This window comes from Dendrobium catenatum, unplaced genomic scaffold (genome assembly GCF_001605985.2).
Source record: "Dendrobium catenatum unplaced genomic scaffold, ASM160598v2 fragScaff_scaffold_1468, whole genome shotgun sequence".
NCBI lineage: Eukaryota > Viridiplantae > Streptophyta > Magnoliopsida > Asparagales > Orchidaceae > Dendrobium > Dendrobium catenatum.
The window spans coordinates 1,122,211-1,140,789 of record NW_021319930.1 but is presented as its reverse complement, the minus strand read 5'-3'; the positions used below and the strand labels follow the sequence as shown (position 1 = coordinate 1,140,789).

At 39.4% G+C, this 18,579-nt stretch overlaps 1 protein-coding gene across 4 annotated transcripts in view; it reads right to left on the bottom strand.

Moving 5' to 3' along the window:
* LOC110109971 (chromatin assembly factor 1 subunit FAS2) overlaps positions 1–18,579 on the bottom strand; it is a 69,208-nt gene that overhangs the window by 4,723 nt on the left and 45,906 nt on the right. For all 4 annotated transcript variants that reach the window (XM_020841224.2, XM_020841225.2, XM_020841226.2 and 1 more), the window contains exons 8-11: positions 18,260–18,332; positions 17,166–17,251; positions 16,948–17,089; positions 16,716–16,816 (exon numbers count right to left, since the gene is read on the bottom strand). In XM_020841224.2, the coding sequence (XP_020696883.1) occupies positions 16,716–16,816; positions 16,948–17,089; positions 17,166–17,251; positions 18,260–18,332 (402 nt within the window). The remainder of the gene's footprint in view (positions 1–16,715; positions 16,817–16,947; positions 17,090–17,165; positions 17,252–18,259; positions 18,333–18,579) is intronic.

The window sequence follows — 18,579 nt, the reverse complement described above, 5'->3', positions numbered from 1 at the left end:
AATCCTTATCATAATGAAATTGGGGGGGGGGGGTTAAATAGTACGCAACAGCATGTAAGTGTTGGTGTAATTGTCGATCCCACTTTTCATCTATAATATCTCATATTTCTTTGTAGGCACTTTCTTGACCTCCCAATTCTTTTGCAATGTCTTCTTAGCCATATTCTTTGCTTCATAAATAAATCCCATAGCCAGGGCCCTCTCACCATCAATCATTCTAAGCACCTTTACTAATGGTCATGTTGTCTTCAAAGCATAATTTGTACTGCGTCAAAATGAATCGTCTTTCATGACAATCTTTTTAACATGTTTTCCTTCTTGTTTTTTGGCCCATGAACTTTTATCCTACTCTTCAGAAGCAAACATTGCTTCTAAAGATTGTATTAACTCCTTGAATCTCTGTAATGTTAAATATGCAATAGCAAATCTTGTAAAAGTAGATCTAATAATTTTTTTGTCAGTGAATTTTCTCATCAAGCTGAGTACCCAAGAATGATTGTATATAAACTTACTAACAAATTTGGCATTCAATATAGCTGATTTATGTTGAGGCAATTGTCCAAACCTCTCAAGTATCATGTCAATACAATGTGCAGCACAAGGAGTCTAGTAAAGATGATGCCTCTTCTCCATTAACATTCTCCCTGCAGCTTTATATGCACTTACATTATCAGTAACAATCTGTACTACTAAGGCATCTCCCACTTCCTTCATAATTTCATCCAACATTTCAAACAATAATTGTGCATCATTTACAAAGCTTGAAGCATCTACTGATTTGAGAAAAACTGTTCCATATGGATTGTTGACCAAGAAATTAATAATACTTCTATGATGAATATTTGACCAACCATCTGACATTATTGTAACTCTTATCTCAATCCAAGTCTTCTTAACATCATCCACCATTTTTGAAGTTGTCTTAACCTCCTCATTCAGCATCCAAGTTCTCAGCTCATACATGCTTGGAAGTTGTAGTCCTCTTCCATAGCTTCCAACAGATCGTAACATATTGATCCATGACGGACTCCTAACAACATTAAATGGAATTCCATTTTCATAGATGAATCTGGCGATATCCAAACAAACTCTGTTCCTGAGTTCTTTTGTAATTGTAGGAGGCTGAATATCCTGAGTATTTATGTTTTCCTCGTTATCAATATTTAGCACAAATCTATACATGGGCCCCCAACTGCTTCGGTCAGAAGAAACTAGATGGCTTCCAGTACTGGAACCTTCATGTTGTGATCCATAGTAAACAGATTTTTTTATCATCTCTTCCATATTTCTTTGTGTCACCTCCTTTGTGGTGGCAAACTTCAATAAATAATCTATACATTCCTTTTTCACCTCATCAGGTACTTTTGCACATGGTCCCACATTGACATGAGTGCAAGCTAGATGATCCTTCAACCTCTTGACACCACCAGTTATGCGTTTCTCACATAAATAACATTTCATGTAAACATATCCCTTCTTTGCACCTTAACCTGACACTTCAACTTGAGTTCCATATTTCCATGCAGGATATTTCTTTCTTATGCCACTAGTCATGCTAATAATTTATAGAAATATTAAATAATCAACATAAAAAATCAACAATAGGGTAACATGAATACAACAATATACCGGTCTGCCGGGGGTCCAAGGGGCGCTGGCGGGGTTCGACCTAATCGAGGAATTTTGAAATTCTGCTTGTTTTAAAGTTCGTAAATTGTTTGTATGAAAAGATACCGAGCGGTACCGAGCATATACTGCTAGGTACCGAGCGGTACTGGCTCGGTACCGAGCATGTACCTAATGGTATCGAGCATGAACCGCTCAGTACCGAGCATATACTTGCTCGGTACTAAGCGGTACTGGCTCGATACCGAGCATGTACCACTCAGTACCGAGCATATACTTGCTCGGTACCGAGCGATACCTAGCAGTACCGAGCATGTACTGAGCGGACGAATGAAATAAAGCCGAATTAGGAGTTATTCAAGCTTTCGTTACTGCACGTCAAAGTCAAGGCCCACAACACCGCTCACCTGCTCTTTCGACCAAATCGAGGCCTGAACGTTTCCTGCCCTCACAACTTCGGCTTCGTTTCCTGCTTTCGAAACAGTTATTGCTTTCGGCTTCGTTTCCTGCGTCGTCTCCTTCCGACTTCGTCTCCTACACTCACGGCTTTGTCTCCTTCCCTCACGGCTTCGTCTTCTTCCCTCACGGCTTCGCCTCCAGTTCGCCTTTCAATTCTCACAGGAAGCCCTAATCCTATACGCGAATACGCGAACACGAACCGACTGCATCGTATTTACATATATACCGAAGAAAAAATTTTGAAGTGATGCCTCGTACTGCCTCGAGACGTTACGCTCTGATGCGTACGCCTCGTGCGAAAAAATCATAGGCTTCGCTGGATGGTTCGAGGCGTAAGCCCCGATACGTATGACTTCCGCCTCGACTTAAGGCGCGACTCAATGCGGACGCCTCGTCCGCTTTTTTAATGGTTGGTCCATAATATATTAAGTGAGGCAAATCTCTTCTGTATAACAGTTTGAATGGTGTAGTTTAAACTGCCGAATGATAGGAAGTGTTATACCAATATTCTGCCCAAGCCAACCATTTTACCCATAACTTTAGTGTATTTGATATAAAGCATCATAGATAAGTCTCCACACTACGATTGACCACCTTTGTCTATCTGTCTGTCTGAGGATGATAAGTAGTGCTCCTTTTCAAAACGGTCCCCTACATTTTGAACAATTTCGTCCAAAACGGGCTCAAAAAAAATATTGCCTCGATTCGATACAATCGATTACGGGATTCCATTTAGTCTCACTACCTCCCTAATGATAACCGTGGCTATTGTTACTACTGTGTCGGGATGGCGAAGAGAAATAAAATGGGCATACTAAATCAATCTACTACCACCAGTATCATAGTGTATCCTTCGAACTTTTGTATCCCTTCAATGAAGTCCATAATGACTCCTCTCACACTTACTTTGGCAGAGCTAGTAGCAGTTCTCCTGGAGAGGGCTTGTGCCTCAAGTATATATCACAGCTAGCCACCATTTTCCTGACATCCTCTACATACCCTCCCAATACATTTCTGAAAAGAGCCAGCGAAATATCTTTTAGCCCTCGAATGCCCTCCAATGGTCAACCCATGAACTCCTTAAGCAAACAGTGAATGCAAGAATAGGTCTTTGGAAGCACAAACCACCCATAATGAGCAATTTCTGTCCCACCACTGAATATCACGGCTGGCTGTCTTTATTTCTACCAACACCTCCCTAATTTTACTCAACTCTACATCATGTTTGCTCCCTCCCTTTAGTGCTTCCCAATCAACCAAAAAGGGCACAAACAATGCCCTCATATGTGGTTCCCCCATGCACCTAGATAAACCATTTGCTGCTTGTTTCCAACTCCAGGTCGGTACTAAATCTCGAAGTCATAACCCAATAGCTTGGAAAGCCACCTTTGATGCTCCTTAGTGACCATTCTTTACTCCAACAAGTGCTTTGAATTCCTCTGGTCGGTTCTAATGATGAAATGCCTTCCCAATAAATAAGGCTGTCATTTCTGAATGGTCAACACGATTGTCATCAGCTCCCTCTCATAGACTGCCTTAAGCCTTGCCCTGGACGTCAACACCAGATTGAAATAGGTCATTGGTCTCTGGTTCTGCATGAGTACCACTACCAACCTAAAACTTGAGGCATCTATCTCAACTAAAAAGGATTGGCTGAAATCTAGAAGAGCTAATACCGACTGGTCATAGCATTCTTCAACTCCTAAAAAGCCTCGGTGGGCGACTCTCCCCACTTGAAGTTGTCCTTCTTGAGCTGTTCCATCAACGACCTTGTTATGGATCCGTATCCTTTTACAAATTTTTGATAGTAGGCTGTGAATCCTAAGAATCCTCTCAACTCCTTTAAAGTCTTGGGTACAAGCAATCTAAGCATGGCCTTAATCTTATTCTAGTCAGCAGTCACACTCTCCTGAGATACCACATGCCTTAAATACTCCACTCTGGGTTGGGCGAAAGAGCACTTCTTCTAATTGGCAAACAAAGAGTGCTCTTCTAAGGTGGACAACACAACTCTCAAATGCTCCCATTGCTCGCCCTCATACCTGCTATATACCAATATATCGTCAAAAAATACCAGCACAAACCTTTGCAAATATGGCTAGAATATGTTATTCATTAGAAACTGAAAGGGGCCAGTGCGTTAGTGAGGCCAAAAGACATCATCAATAACTCATAGTGTCCCTCGTGCGTCCAAAAAGCTGTCTTGTGGGTGTCATCTGGTCGCATTTTGATCTGATGGTATCCAAGTTTCAAGTCGATTTTGGAGAATATTACAGATCCATGCAACTCATCTAACAGCTCATTAATGACGAGTATAAGAAACTTGTCTTGTACAATTTATTTGTTAGGGGCATGGTAGTCTATAAAGAACCTCCCCTTCCATCCTTCTTTTTCACCAATAATGCAGGACTAGAGAAAAAGGTTACACTGGACTTGATAATTCTATTTCAAGCATCTACTTAATCAGTCCCTCAATCTTATCCTTTTAAACCTAAGGGTAACGGTATGGCCGAAAACTAATGGGAGAAACTTATTCCATCAGAACGATAGAGAACTCGTGCTCCCAAAAGGGTGGCAATCCCTGAGAAAGTTGGAATACCTCCCTAAACTGCTGAAGTAGTAGCTGAATCGTGTCTGGAATGTCTTCTAAACCCTCTATTTGTCCCCCTCCAAACTCTGGAGTTCCACCAATAATCACCCTCCTTCCACTTGTAGGGAAAGAACTAGGCATTTCAAAGAAACTATAGCTTTTGATAAGCTGCAAACTACCTTAATTACCATATTTCTCCACTCTACCTGGATCTCCATAAATAATGCCTTAAGTTTACCTTGGTTTCCCCCATGGTTTGTAGCTATTTCATTCCTAGAATCAATACTCATACTCCCAAACTCCAATGGGGGAAATCCTCACTGATGTGAATCTCCTACAACTCTACAAACCCTGACATATCCCTCTGCTCTTCTCCACCTTTCATGTGCCCATCATCACTCCAAAACATACTGAGTCCACTAGTTTCAACCTCGGTTTGTCTATCACCTAGTTCAATATGAAATTATGGGTAGCCCCACTTGTCCACCAGGATTGCCACCGTCTCCCCTCCTATCTGTCCCCTCACCTTCATAGTGTGATTCAAGGTAAATCCCAATACAGAGTTCAATGAAATTTCAGCTACCTCCAAATGTACTAGTTCTGCTTCCTCCCACGCTGCCTCTGCCTCGTCCACCTTCTCATCACACACCAAGAGAACCTGTAAGGTACAATTTTTGCATCTATATCCTGAAGCAAATTTCTTGTCGCATCTGTAACATAACCCCTTTGCCCTCCTATTAATGTACCTTTGCTTATGCAAGTCGCTTGAAATTGCTTCCCAGCGAACCCCAGTGCTCCTTGGCTCTTCCCTCTGAAAAGGCACCATCTGGGTCCACAGTGCCAGGGTCATGGAGGTATTCTTGTAAGTGCCTTCCATGGGGTTGCTTCTACTGGCCTTTTCCCTCTGATATTTCTCTGATGCTTCTGCTGGCCTCAACACTCTGAGTTGTGGTGATATGTCTTCCTTCAAACCCTTCATAAAATTCCCCTCGAAACCTTCCTTAGAAATTCCCCTCAGCCTACCTAATCGCAGCTCAAATTTTTTCTCGTACTCCATGATTGTCCCCTCCTAGGTCAAGGCATAAAATTGCTCATGGAGGTTTCCTTCCCTGATGGCTCAAAAATGTTGCAACAATCCCTCTAAATTTTTCCCATGAATGGAGTGTGTACTTCATCTCCCTCTACTGAACCCAAGCTAAAGTTTTTCCCTCCAAACATAGCCCACCTACCATGAGCTTTTCCCTTTCCATAAGCCCATTGATAATAAAGTAACACTCCACCTGATATACCCATCCTAGAGCATCTTCCCTTCAAAATTCAGCATTTTAAGCTTCTCCCTAATCAGACTCTCAATCTCATCCTTTTGAACCTGAGGGTAGCAGTATGGCCGGACACTAACGGGAGAAACTTATTCCTTCATAACGATAGGGAACTCGTGCTCCCGAAAGGGTGGCAATCCCTGAGGAAGTTGGAATACCTCCCTAAGCTATTGTAGTAGTTGGACCATGTCTAGAATGTCTTCTACATCCTCTATTTATCCTCTCTCCAAACTCTTAAGCTCCACTAAGAATCCCCCTCCCCCTTATAGGGCATGAACTTGGTTTTTCAAAGAAACTATAGCTTTGGATAAGTTGTGGTCTACCTTATTACCATATTTCTTCACACCACCTGGATCTCCATAGATAATGTCTTCCAGTTTACCTTGGTTTCACCCAAGGTTTGTAGCCATTTCATTCCAATAATCAAATTAGTACTTCCCAACTCCAATGAGAGAAATCCTCCCTGAGGTGAATCTCCTATAGTTATACCACCAAACCCTGACATATCCCTCTGCTATTCTCCGCCATTCCTATGCTCATCATCACTCCAAAACATCCCGAGTCTACCAGTTTCAACCCCAATTTGTCTATCACCTGGTTTGATATGAAATTGTGGGTAGTCCCACTTTCCACCAGGATTGCCACTGCCTCCCCTCCTATCTGTCCCCTTATCTTCATAGTGTGATTCAAGGTGAATCCCACAACATATTTCAATGAAACTTCAGCCATCTCCAAGTGTACAGGTTCTTCTTCCTCCCTCGCTGCCTCTGCCTCGTCCACCTTCTCATCACACACCAAGAGAACCTGTAAGGTATATTTTTTGCATCTGTCCTGATGCAAATTTCTCGTTGCATCTGTGACATAACCCCTTTGCCCTCCTATAATGTACCTTTGCTTATGTGAGGCGCTTGAAATTGCTTACTAGGAAAACCCCAGTACTATTTGGCTCTTCCCTTTAAAAGGACACCGTTTAGGTCCTCAGTGCCAGGGTCCTGGAGGTATTCTTGTAAGTGACTCACATGGGGTTGCTTAGGCTGGCCTTTTCCCTCTGATGCTTCTTCTTGGCCTCAACACCCCAAGTTCTGGTCATATGACTTCCATCAAACCCTTCATGAAATTCCCCTCCAAACCTTCCTCAGAAATTCCCCTTAGCCTACCTGACCACAACTCAAATTTCTTTTGGTACTCCATGATTATCCCCTCTTAGGTCAAGATATAAAATTGCTCATTGAGGTTTCCTTTCAGGATGACTCGAAAATGTTCCAACAATCCCTCTAAATTTTCCGCAATAATGGAGTAAGTACCTCATCTCCCTACAATGAAAGCAAGCTAAAGTTTTTCCCTCCAAACATAGCCCACCCGCCATAAGCTTTTCCATTTCCATAAGCCCATTGATAATAAAGTAATGTTCCACCTGATATACCCATCCTTGAGCATCTTCCATTCAAAAATCGGTATTTTCAACTTCCTCTCCCATTATTGCCTACCCCCCCTCCCACCAGTGTATCAAGGTTGGGAATCCCACTTATATTCCATTCGCCCACCATAATGGTCGGTCACCCCACCACTTCCGCCACGAAATTCCCATCCTGCTATCCATCGATCTGAAGATCCTATTCCACCCCTTATCGAAGTCATAAGACTTTCTTAGTGAAAAAAACCCTCGTTGAACTCTTCCCATTCGACTCCTTTCCCATAGTTGTGGTTAAGGGACTCCCGATCGATTTCGGATTGGGGTTAGCCATTAGAACCAACGGTAGAGTTTTTGCTTGCATCTCTGATAGTCTTCTTAACATCTCCTCCACCCCTCCAAATCAATTTTCCATATGATTTTCCATAGATGAAAACCTTTCTTCCAAGGTAGATTACTTCTCCTCCACGCCGGTTTTGTATCCATCTTGCCTTCCAACGCCTCCGCCTTCTTTGCTGTCATTTACGGATCTAGGTTCCAAACCACAAAAATCAATAAAAAAAATAACTAATGCCTTCAAACTACAAAAAATCAGCAAACTAGGAAGAAATACACACCAAAAATCAGCAAGGAGAACTAAGATTTCAATCCAGGACACTGCTCTGATACCTATTTGATATGCCTTCGAGACAAAAAAAAAAAAGCAAACACATAATGGAAATACTACAAAAATATGAATATGGATGTTTGATTTTTTATTATAACTTCAATAAGAAAGCAAGATACATATGATCTATAATTCGAGAGGTAGTTTGGCTCTCCCAAACCACTTGGACGCCACTAGGAAGCACTCACAAAAAGAAAACTATAGCAACTCTCCATTCAAATTATGCATAAAATAAAATAAACACTAAACTTCGCCTTAAATATGCTTCTCCTACTTCCCTCCTAAATCAGCCCGCTTTACTAATATATTTCTCTCTCCAATTTGAATTTCAATTAGGAAATCTTTCCTAATTAATCCCTTCCTTAATTCCTCTTCTCACATAATAAATTAATGTTTATAGGGTCCCACAAAAGGAGCCGAAATCTATCCAGGTTCAACTTGGAGCCCTTTATAGCAGTTTAGATCAAGTTCTTGAGTGTTAACCAAGCAAAAAATCAACATCAAAACTCAATATATGTTCAAAAACATTATTTGGAGTTAAATAGGGTGGGTCATTAAAAGTTCCTTCGAGCAAGGGTGTCAAAATTGGGTTACGGGTCGAACTTGATATTGACAAGTGCTCTTTAATTTGTGCGCCTTCTCATTAACTCAAGCAAGCGAGGCCTAGAATATATAAAACCGCTTATTGCTGCCGCTTTTTCAAAGCATCGCCTTAGCTTTTAAATTTTGAAAATGTCCTCCATTATTAAATCCAAATAGTGAGCAGCACAAGAAGTCCAATAAATGTGAGGATATTTGTCCATCAATAATTTTTCTATTAAGTCATTATAATTTAAGTTAAGATATATAAAAAACAGTAACTCGCCTAACCTCTTTCTTCAAACAAGTAACTCGTACCTCATGATAACTAGGAGGTTTCATATCAGGTCCAAACTATCCAAGTGCCTCCATCATAGCAGGGAAACTATCATATTTCACAACATTAAATGGAATCTCAGTATCGTACATCCATCTACTAAACACTTGAATAGCCCTTCCCCTCATTTCTTTTTAGCTGCATCCATTTCTTTACTAAAATGACCCTTTCTATGCTTTACTACATCTTCAGGATTTGGTGTAAGGAACGTATCTAACGGACTTTTAGGTCGTGTTGTTTTGAAGATAGATGTAGATGTTGAACTTTGACCTGATGTGTTTGATTTATTTTTCTGCAACATTTTGGATGGTCCAACACCTAAAATATCATCTGCCATCACATCATAGTCTTTTTCTTCTTCAGTAAGATTGACATTTGATGTGTCATTAAACTATTCCTTTAAACTCTTTTTTTCAACATGCATGGATGCCTTAATTTCATACTTCACGTGCTCGGGACAGTTAGAGCATGGCCTTGCATTCCTAAAATCCCCAACAAAGTGTTGTTTGTGGCGTGTAATTCCTCCTTTTGTTATTTTACCAAAAAAAATGCATGTCACAGTGTTGTTGTCAAATTCATTTGTTAGAATAGCATATTTCCATGCTGGATCTTTTTTTAAAGATTGAACTGAATCTGACATCTTATGATCACCTAAAAGCAAACAAATTCAAATACTTCATATTTCAATAAAATTTTTTGTAACAAATTTTTAATAAAATATTGAGTTTATCTCATAAATAAGTAAAAACCCTACAGTCTACATAAAAAATCCTTCCAATGAGGCGTTTCTTCAGTTACAAACAAATCACTTATAGACATTCATATATATGTTCATACTTCATATCCAAATTATTAGCAATGTGTCATCCACAAACTTCTATCTTAAATCAATTAGCTTTATATCTAGGGAAATTCATTCATGGAAATCGATTTGAATAAAATTAGGTATGAGGCTAAAGGCAAAAGATAAAACATAAAGTGCTATAAGAAACTGAGTTTACCTAATAAAGAACCCAATAAAACATGCATATCTTTAATTAAATTCCTTAAAAAAAAAATCCTTCAGCATTACATAAAAAGAACAATTGAAAGCACCAAAGATATGATGACAGCCTACAGTTCCCCTAAAATGCAAGGAAATGGTTAAACGACTCTGAGGGAATCATACCTCTGAGGGACGAATTCGGCGGAAGCAGAAGAACAGGATTCGGCGAAAAAAACAAATTGTGCAGGGTCTGCGCGCGGGACGTATTTGGCAGAAGCAGCGCGGAATCCTGCGAAAAGCCAGCGAACGGCAAAAGCAGCGAACGAATCCTGCGAGAAGGCGCGAGCGAACGACGAAAGCAGCGACTGGATTCGGCGGAGAGAACCAGATGGATTCGGCGAAAGCAGAGAGGTCTTTTCGTGAAATTAGGGCAGCCAACGAAAGTTTCCATCTGAAAAGTATAAATTATATTATTTTAACATAAAAACAAATAAATTTAAAAAATATTCATAAGTATACTAAATATTATTAAACATAAATTGGCGCGCTATTTTGCGCCTTGTGCTACGAGCCATGGCGCAAATAGCGCGCGCTATTTTTAACACCTGCGCCGCGCCATGAACATTGCGCCGTAGGTGCGCCGCGCCGCGCCATGAGCTATAGCACGCGCTATTTTGCGCCATTGACAACTATGATTGTAGGTTTCAATTTACCAACACTAGCAATCATCAAACGTAGCATCCAAGGAATCTGTCTAGCAACCATAAGTTACCTCCTCTTAGGGATCCCGAGTAAATTGAAATGCTTAGATGTAGGTTGATTTGGTTTGGGTTTAAAAAATGTGGTTTGGGGATTTCTTCTATTAGAATACCCAATATTTGACACAACCCGAAAACCCGACCCAAAACTGACTAAAAAATTTCGGGTTTGGGTTGACCCGAACTCGAACCGTGTCGGGTTCAGGTTGGGGTTTTCAACCCCTTTCAAAAATCAAGTCAAGTTCGGGTTGACCCGAGAACCCGAACTGACCCAGATGCCAGCTCTGCCAGTATACCCTGCCCGTGTGCAACGAGTCATTACCACGCGTCGTATCGCCGGTCACGCCGTCGCATCTGCCCAGGAGTTGCTACCACTGTCGCATTTGCCGCCCATTGCTTTGTCCGTGATGCCAAAGTGGCGACGTTGCACCATTGCCGCTACAGCTGTCGGCCGCTGAAGTCCCCTAAACACGGGATTTCTGCCGCGTTTGAACCCTAAGAGGGTCGAATTCGGGTCCGGAAAACCAACCCATATGCAAAAATGGGTCGGGTTCAGGTTGATCCGAATAGTGTTGGGTCAGTTTCAAGTTTGACCAGAACCATAACCCGAAATTAACACCCCTAAATACCCAGAAGTTAGTTGGAAGTTATCAAAAATTTGAATTAAAGCTGGCCTTACAGCTTCTTCTAGAAGTAGCCTGGATATTTGACTTTGGGTAGGGACTTAGGGTTTTTTTTTTTTTAAAGTAGCCTGTAAAGCATGTCTTACGGCTTCTATTAGAAGTAGCTCATTGATGGATCTTACAAATTAGCCCAATAAACTAAGATGCCTGATGGTTTTGGTAAAGAATTTAATGTTTTTTTAGAAATTTTCCAAAGAATAGGTCTTATGACTCCTTTTAGAAGTTACCTGGTTATTTGGGTAAAACGGGTCTTATTGCTTCTCTTTGGAAGTAGTCCAATGATGGGTCTTACAATCAAGCTCTATAAGCAAGGCTGCCCATTAGTTTTGTTTATTTGGATTTTAAGATCTTGCAATTTATATAGTAATTTCCCTTGTGTGTGAATCTTACGACTTCACTTAAAAGTTGTCCGTTAGCGGGTCTTACAACCTAGCCCTATAGGCTAAACTATCTATTAGTTGTGATTTAATTTAAGAGTTTAATATTTCTCCGAGAAGATTATATCGAATAACAAGTCTTACTTCTTTTAGAAGAAGTCCGAAAGTGAGTCTTACAATCTAAACATTTAGACTAAGATGCTCATTAATTTTCTTTGATAGGTCTTACAACTCGCTTAGATGTTGCCCGTTAGCTTGTGTTTAGGGTAGATTAATGTACCAGTAGGTGATTTAGCTTTTAGTTATTTGCTAGCTTGACACTAAACCTTTAGTTTTCAATTGTTTAATATTCTAACACTTGTGCTTTTGCTACAGTAGTTTATGTACTTTCCTTTTGGTACCATAGCTCTTTTCTTTCAATACGATACTTTTGTTTTAAGTACATACTTTTTCTTTCATACACCCAAGTACCCTACTATTTTTCTTTCAATACCATAGTTTATTGTAGCACATATTATTTTGTTACTTTAGCAATTTGATTTCAATACTAATAAACTTTATTTTATTTTTTGTAGGAGTTCGTGCTGCTTCAGAGCTTACATAGGAGAGACTTTGGAGAGTTTGGATAGAGAGTTGCTTTTCTTTTATTTGAGACATAGATTAAGGAATGTGGTTTCAATGTAGCTTGTACTTTAGAAGTGATTAGTGGAAAAAAAATTCTTTTTTTCTTTTTTGCATTCAAAAAAAAATTCTTAAAAGTGGTTCTCCACATTAACTGATTAATTAATTAAAATTTTAATTTTTAAACAACTAGTTGATCAATTTCAATTTCATTGCAATTGAATTTTCACTGCTCTCAAATTTTAACAGCTCCTGGTACTACTTGATCTGGCCCGTTTTTGCAAACGAGTTAGAAAATGTAACCCAAATTTGATCCACAAGGTTGCCAGGTTGAACTGACCATACACAAGCAAAAATGCAACGAGCCGCTGAAGAGAGACACACCAGCAAAACAATCGCCCATTCGCCCATGTCAAGTGTGATGTAAGTCGGGAAATCTCGATTGATTGTGCCAACGCCAACTGTGGCTATCCATGGGATAGCATTGGTGATGCTTCCCCACCCCGGGCCGCTATTTCTTGCGGAGCAAGAGACAAAGATACCACGCTCGACCGCTGTAAAGGTGCCAATCGCGATATTGTCACAGAACAGTGGAAGAATGGCGTTGCACCACCGCGAAGGGAGAGAGAGAGGACATCTACCCCGTCGGAAATCGCAAGATCAATAGTAACGAGGATGTCATAACCAAAGCAATCCGTGGCCCAGCAGACCTTGTAGGCCGCGATGCGAGCAAACTGCGAGAAAAGCGAGCGCCAAAGCCAACGAGCAAATCGTGAGAGAAAGAGCAATGAGTTTACGATTGCAAAGAGAAGGGGAGAAGTCGACACTAGCTTTGCAAATCCTTCTTCACAGCTCAGCTCGTTGAGGACTTTATCCAATCTCCACTGAATATGCTCCTCCCGAAGTTGCTATGCTTGTTGCTTCATCCACAGCATCCATTTGGCATTCGCGTCTCGGACACCCTTCACTTCCTGTCTTACGGAAACTACAAAAGTTTATTTCTCCTATGTCGTCTTCCTTTTCTTCATCTTTTCAATGTAATGCTTGTGACCTTGCAAAGAGTCATAAGTTTTCCTTTAGTCCTTCTATGTCTCGTGCTACCTCTGTTCTACAGTTAATTCACAGTGATGTATGGGGTCCTTCCCCTACTTTATCTTTACAAGGATATAAATATTATATTATCTTTATTGATGATTTCTCTCGCTTCTGCTGGTTATTTCCTTTAGCTGCTAAATCTGATGTACCGTTAGTTTTTGCTCAATTTCAAAGATCTGTTGAACGTCAGTTTGCTTCTAAAATTAAATTTTTTCGTTCTGACAATGGTGGTGAATATGTCTCCAAACAATTTCAGTTTTTGTTAGCTAACGAAGGAATTATTCATCAACGCACATGTCCTTATACTCCAGAACAAAATGGGGTATCTGAGCGTAAGCATCGCCACATTATCGAGACTACCCGCGCTCTACTACTTCATTCTAATCTTCCTCAGAATTTCTGGCTTCATGCTGTGCAAACTGCGGTGCATCTTATAAACCTCTTACCATCTCTCTCTAAGAAGTTATCCTCTCCATTTTATATGCTTTATCGTAAACAACCTGATTATAGCTCGCTTCGTATTTTCGGTTGTCTTTGTTATCCGTTTCTTCCACAAAATTCTCTTACCAAATTTCATCCTAAGTCCCTTCCATGTGTGTTTATCGGTTATCCCTCTTTCACAAAAGGGTACATTTGTTATCACATTTCATCTGGTAAATTTTTTGTTTCTCGTCATGTTAAATTTGTCGAACATCTTTTTCCTTTTCACACTACTTCTTCAGATACTGTTCAACCAAAATCACCACAGTACATTCCTCCTTTGGCCTTAGTACCAACTATGGTTCAAACTCCTTTTGTGCCATTCACTGATAGTTCAATGTCTCCAGACGGTTTTGTTACTTCTTCATCTTCAACGTCTTCAGCTGTTCCCACCGCTTCTTCTACTTCCAAAACATCTCTTATGCCTTTAGTTCAGTCCACAGAACAGCCACTTTCAAATTCATCTCCGATTCCTTCTTCTGTCCCTACTCATTCGATGCTTACGAGATCAAGGACTGGAAATTTAAAACCGAAGCATATATTTAGTTTGAGCCATGTCAAACTGCCGGTCGATCCCACGTGTTATTCTCAGGCCATTAAATCCTCTGCTTGGCGAAAAGCAATGTCCCAAGAATTTGCTGCTCTTCAACACCAAGGAACTTGGACACTTGTTCCTTCCCATTCGGATCAAAATATTTTGGGATGCAAATGGATATACATAACTAAGCTTAATTCCGATGGTTCAATTGCTCGGCATAAAGCTCGACTTGTAGCACAAGGTTGTCATCAGCAATATGGTATTGACTATGAAGACACATTCAGTCCAGTAGCTAAACTTCCCACAATCCGGATCTTCTTGAAAGTGGCTGTGACCTCACAGTGGCAGATTTTACAGTTGGATGTATCCAATGCCTTTCTTCATGTTAGGCTTAATGAAACAGTTTTTATGGCTCAACCTCAAGGGTTTGTGGATCCATTATATCCGGATCATGTTTGTTTGTTGCAAAAAGCCATCTATGGCTTAAAGCAATCTCCTAGAAAGTGGTTTGAAACTTTCTCTACATACCTTCTCAAATTTGGATTTAGTCACAGTACCGCTGATTCGTCGTTGTTATTATACTGCAAAAATTCAGTTACTATCTACATTCTTGTATATGTAGATGATATATTGTTGACTGGGAATCACAATCCAACAATTCAGAATCTTCTAAGTGGTTTATCTATAGAATTTCATATGAAGAACTTAGGCCCTATTGCTTACTTTCTGGGTATGCAGGTTACCTCTATTACCCACGGTTTACACTTATCCCAGTCCACTTATGCTTCATACATTCTGAACCGTGAGGGTATGAAGGATTGTAAACCAATCAGCTCACCAATTCCTTCAAAATCCTTCTCTGTTTCTTCCAACACTGTACCGTCTGATGCAGCTGAACATTTCCGGCATATGGTTGGGTCTTTACAATACCTAACCATTACTCGGCCCGATATTGCCTACACAGTTAACAAGTTATGTCAACATATGCATGCCCCGCTTGAAGATGATTTCAAATTACTTAAACGGCTCCTTTGTTATATTAAGGGCACGCTATCATTTGGTCTTCCGATTTCTTCCGGGTCTCTTGATTTAGTGGCTTACTCTGATTCGGATTGGGCCGGTGATCCAACCGATCGCAAATCTACCTCTGGTTATTGTGCATTTCTTGGAAACACACTTGTTTCTTGGTGTGTTAAGAAATAGAAAACTGTTGCTAGGTCCTCTACAGAGGCCGAATATCAAGCTCTAGCTACTGCTGCCACGGATCTCATTTGGCTTCGCCGGTTAATCAATGAATTCAAGATTCCTGTCTCTCATCCGACGGTTCTTTTCTGTGATAATATTTCTGCAATCGCTTTAGCTAACAATCCAATTTTTCATGCTAGAACAAAGCATATAGAAATTGATTTTCATTTTGTTAGAGATTGCATTAAAAACAGAGTTCTCCATATTGCTCATGTCTACACTCAAGATCAGCTAGCTGATGTCTTTACCAAATCTCTCTCTATTCCTCGATTTACACAGCTCAGAACTAAGCTAATTATTTCTCCACCGCTTGTTAGCTTACGGGGAGGTATTGAGCCAAGCACACACAGCTAGTGCTTCGATTATGCAATATGCAGCCGTCTCCTCAGGTTCATGCTTCTGTTATGCCATGTGCAGTTGTTTGCTGCAGGTTAGTGCTTAAGCTAATCACCGTTGCCCTCTAACGGTTTGATCCTCACCGTCCACGTGGCTATTTGCTTTATCATGTAATCATGAAATACATGTACATATAATGAGCTACAGTGAAATGAAAAACATAGTGAAGAGATTATGAAATACTGTTCTTCTTCTTCCTTTCTATTCTTTGTTCTCTTGTTTCTCTTCTGCAGGTTAACCACTTGTTCAGAAGTTCTACACAGTTTTCATTCAATCATTAGGTGACTGACAATAAAAACACATCAAATAGGATAATATGCAAAGAAAGCAGATGTTATGCAGGGGTTCTTATTTGCAAGACATTGACCAAGGGAGCCACTTAGGCCAATAGCACACCAGAGATTCGTGTGTGTGTGTGTGTATATATATATATATATATATATTTTCTCTCTTCAAAATCCATCAGGCCAACCATATAACGGTTTATAAGAATACAATTGCTACAAGAGAATCAAATAAAAAACTGAAGACAAAAATAAAAGCTCACACCTTCAAGGGAGAAAGGCACACCAAGTTCATCATCATCAAACTCTAGAATAGAACAATAACCATCTTGAGAAGATAGTGCAAGATATTTAGCATTTGGAGACCTAGTAGTAAAGTGAGTCAGAAGACAACTGCCAAGTTACACTGAGCATAAAAAGAATATTGAGAATAAAACATGAAAATTACTAAAAAAAACATTTGATGAAGAGATATATGATACTAAAATGCTACTAACCATGAAATATCCGTGATAGCAGCATAGTGTAGTCCAGCTACTATGACTATTGGTGAAATACTCTCGGAATCATAAATGTATAGAGAATTGATTGTTGCCACGGCAAAAATAACTCGGTAAGGAAGTTTGAACAAACCGGTTGCTACAATTAGTGCAGAGACCTCAGTTACAATTAAAAGCCCCTAATTTACAGAAAAAAAATAACCCTTGAGAGATACCTGTGTTTCCTTGAAGACAGAAAAGAATAGGGCAAAATCTTACAGCTACAATGGGTTTACTGGGACCTACAAGACTCATTGCGGGCCTGCAGAAATAATAATACCCAACCAAAATGCAAAACGTTAGCCAAAGAATTTAATTTTGAGAAAAAGTAAAAATAATCCCCTAACTATTTGTATGTGGTCAATTTAATCCCAAAGTTTCACATTTTTCCAATTTAGTCTCTAGACTATACAATATTGATCTTAAATGATCCCTCAAGTACTAAACTAAGATCAACAACAACATCAAGCCTTTATCCCACTATCTGGGGTCAACTACATGAATCATTTTTCTCCATTGTGTCCTATTAAGATTCAATTTCTCATTTAAAACTAATAAAAAAATCATTTCGAATGCTTTCTAACCAAGCCTTTTTAAGTCTACCTCAACCTTTCTTAACATATATGATCAATTTGTATAATTGAGGGACCAAATAAGGATTATTTTTTAATCCTAATTTTCATCGACTTCTACATGCAAGACCATTTGGGATCATATTTATATAGTTGAGAAACAAAATTAGAGAAATTTGATACTCTTGGACTAAATTGATAATACAAATAGTTGGGGGACTATGTTAGATTTTTACTCATTTAATTTTTATTTCCTAACATCTGAGATAACATGCTGAAAATGAATCTGCCAACAAAAAAAACATAATAAGTTGGATAACACGTTTGAATTGATGATATTAAATTGGAATAAGTGATGAAGAGCAGCTAAATCAGCTAGCATGCTACAGAAGCAAATGATGTTCATGATACTAAAACAAATAGAAAAATTCAACAATGTTTTTATATGAGTGACAGATAGATTTAAATTCATAAAAACTAATTGTGGGGGATGGATTGATAGATAAACGTGTGAAAAAATAGCCTTCAGTAAAGTACTTGTGCAGGTCATAAATTCATTGGATTAGCATGCAGTTTCAAAAAAAGTGTAATTTTGATAAAATCCTTCAACAAAGCATTTGAGAAAGGACACAAGCTCAAAGGATTTGTCACTTCTATAGAAATGAGTACGTAAAAAGTTCACTGTTTTGATTTTGTACCTTGAAAGTTCCTTCCTGGAAATAATATATGCAGCATTGATTGGATCAGATGCAGGTGAAAGTTTGCATATACCTAGAAGAAAAGGTGACTAATGAATAGCAGATGAAAAATCTAAAAGAGTAAAACATTACAACAACAACAATTACAACATCAAATCTTTATCCCACTACATGGGGTCTGGATAAGTAAAACATTAAATGAGAGAAAATAAGTATGTGTCTTAGATAAAATCCAAATCAGCACAAAGCAGTTATTTTTATTTGACATTATTAATAGCTAAATATAGGAAACTTAAGGAATTACCAGATACAAAATATTT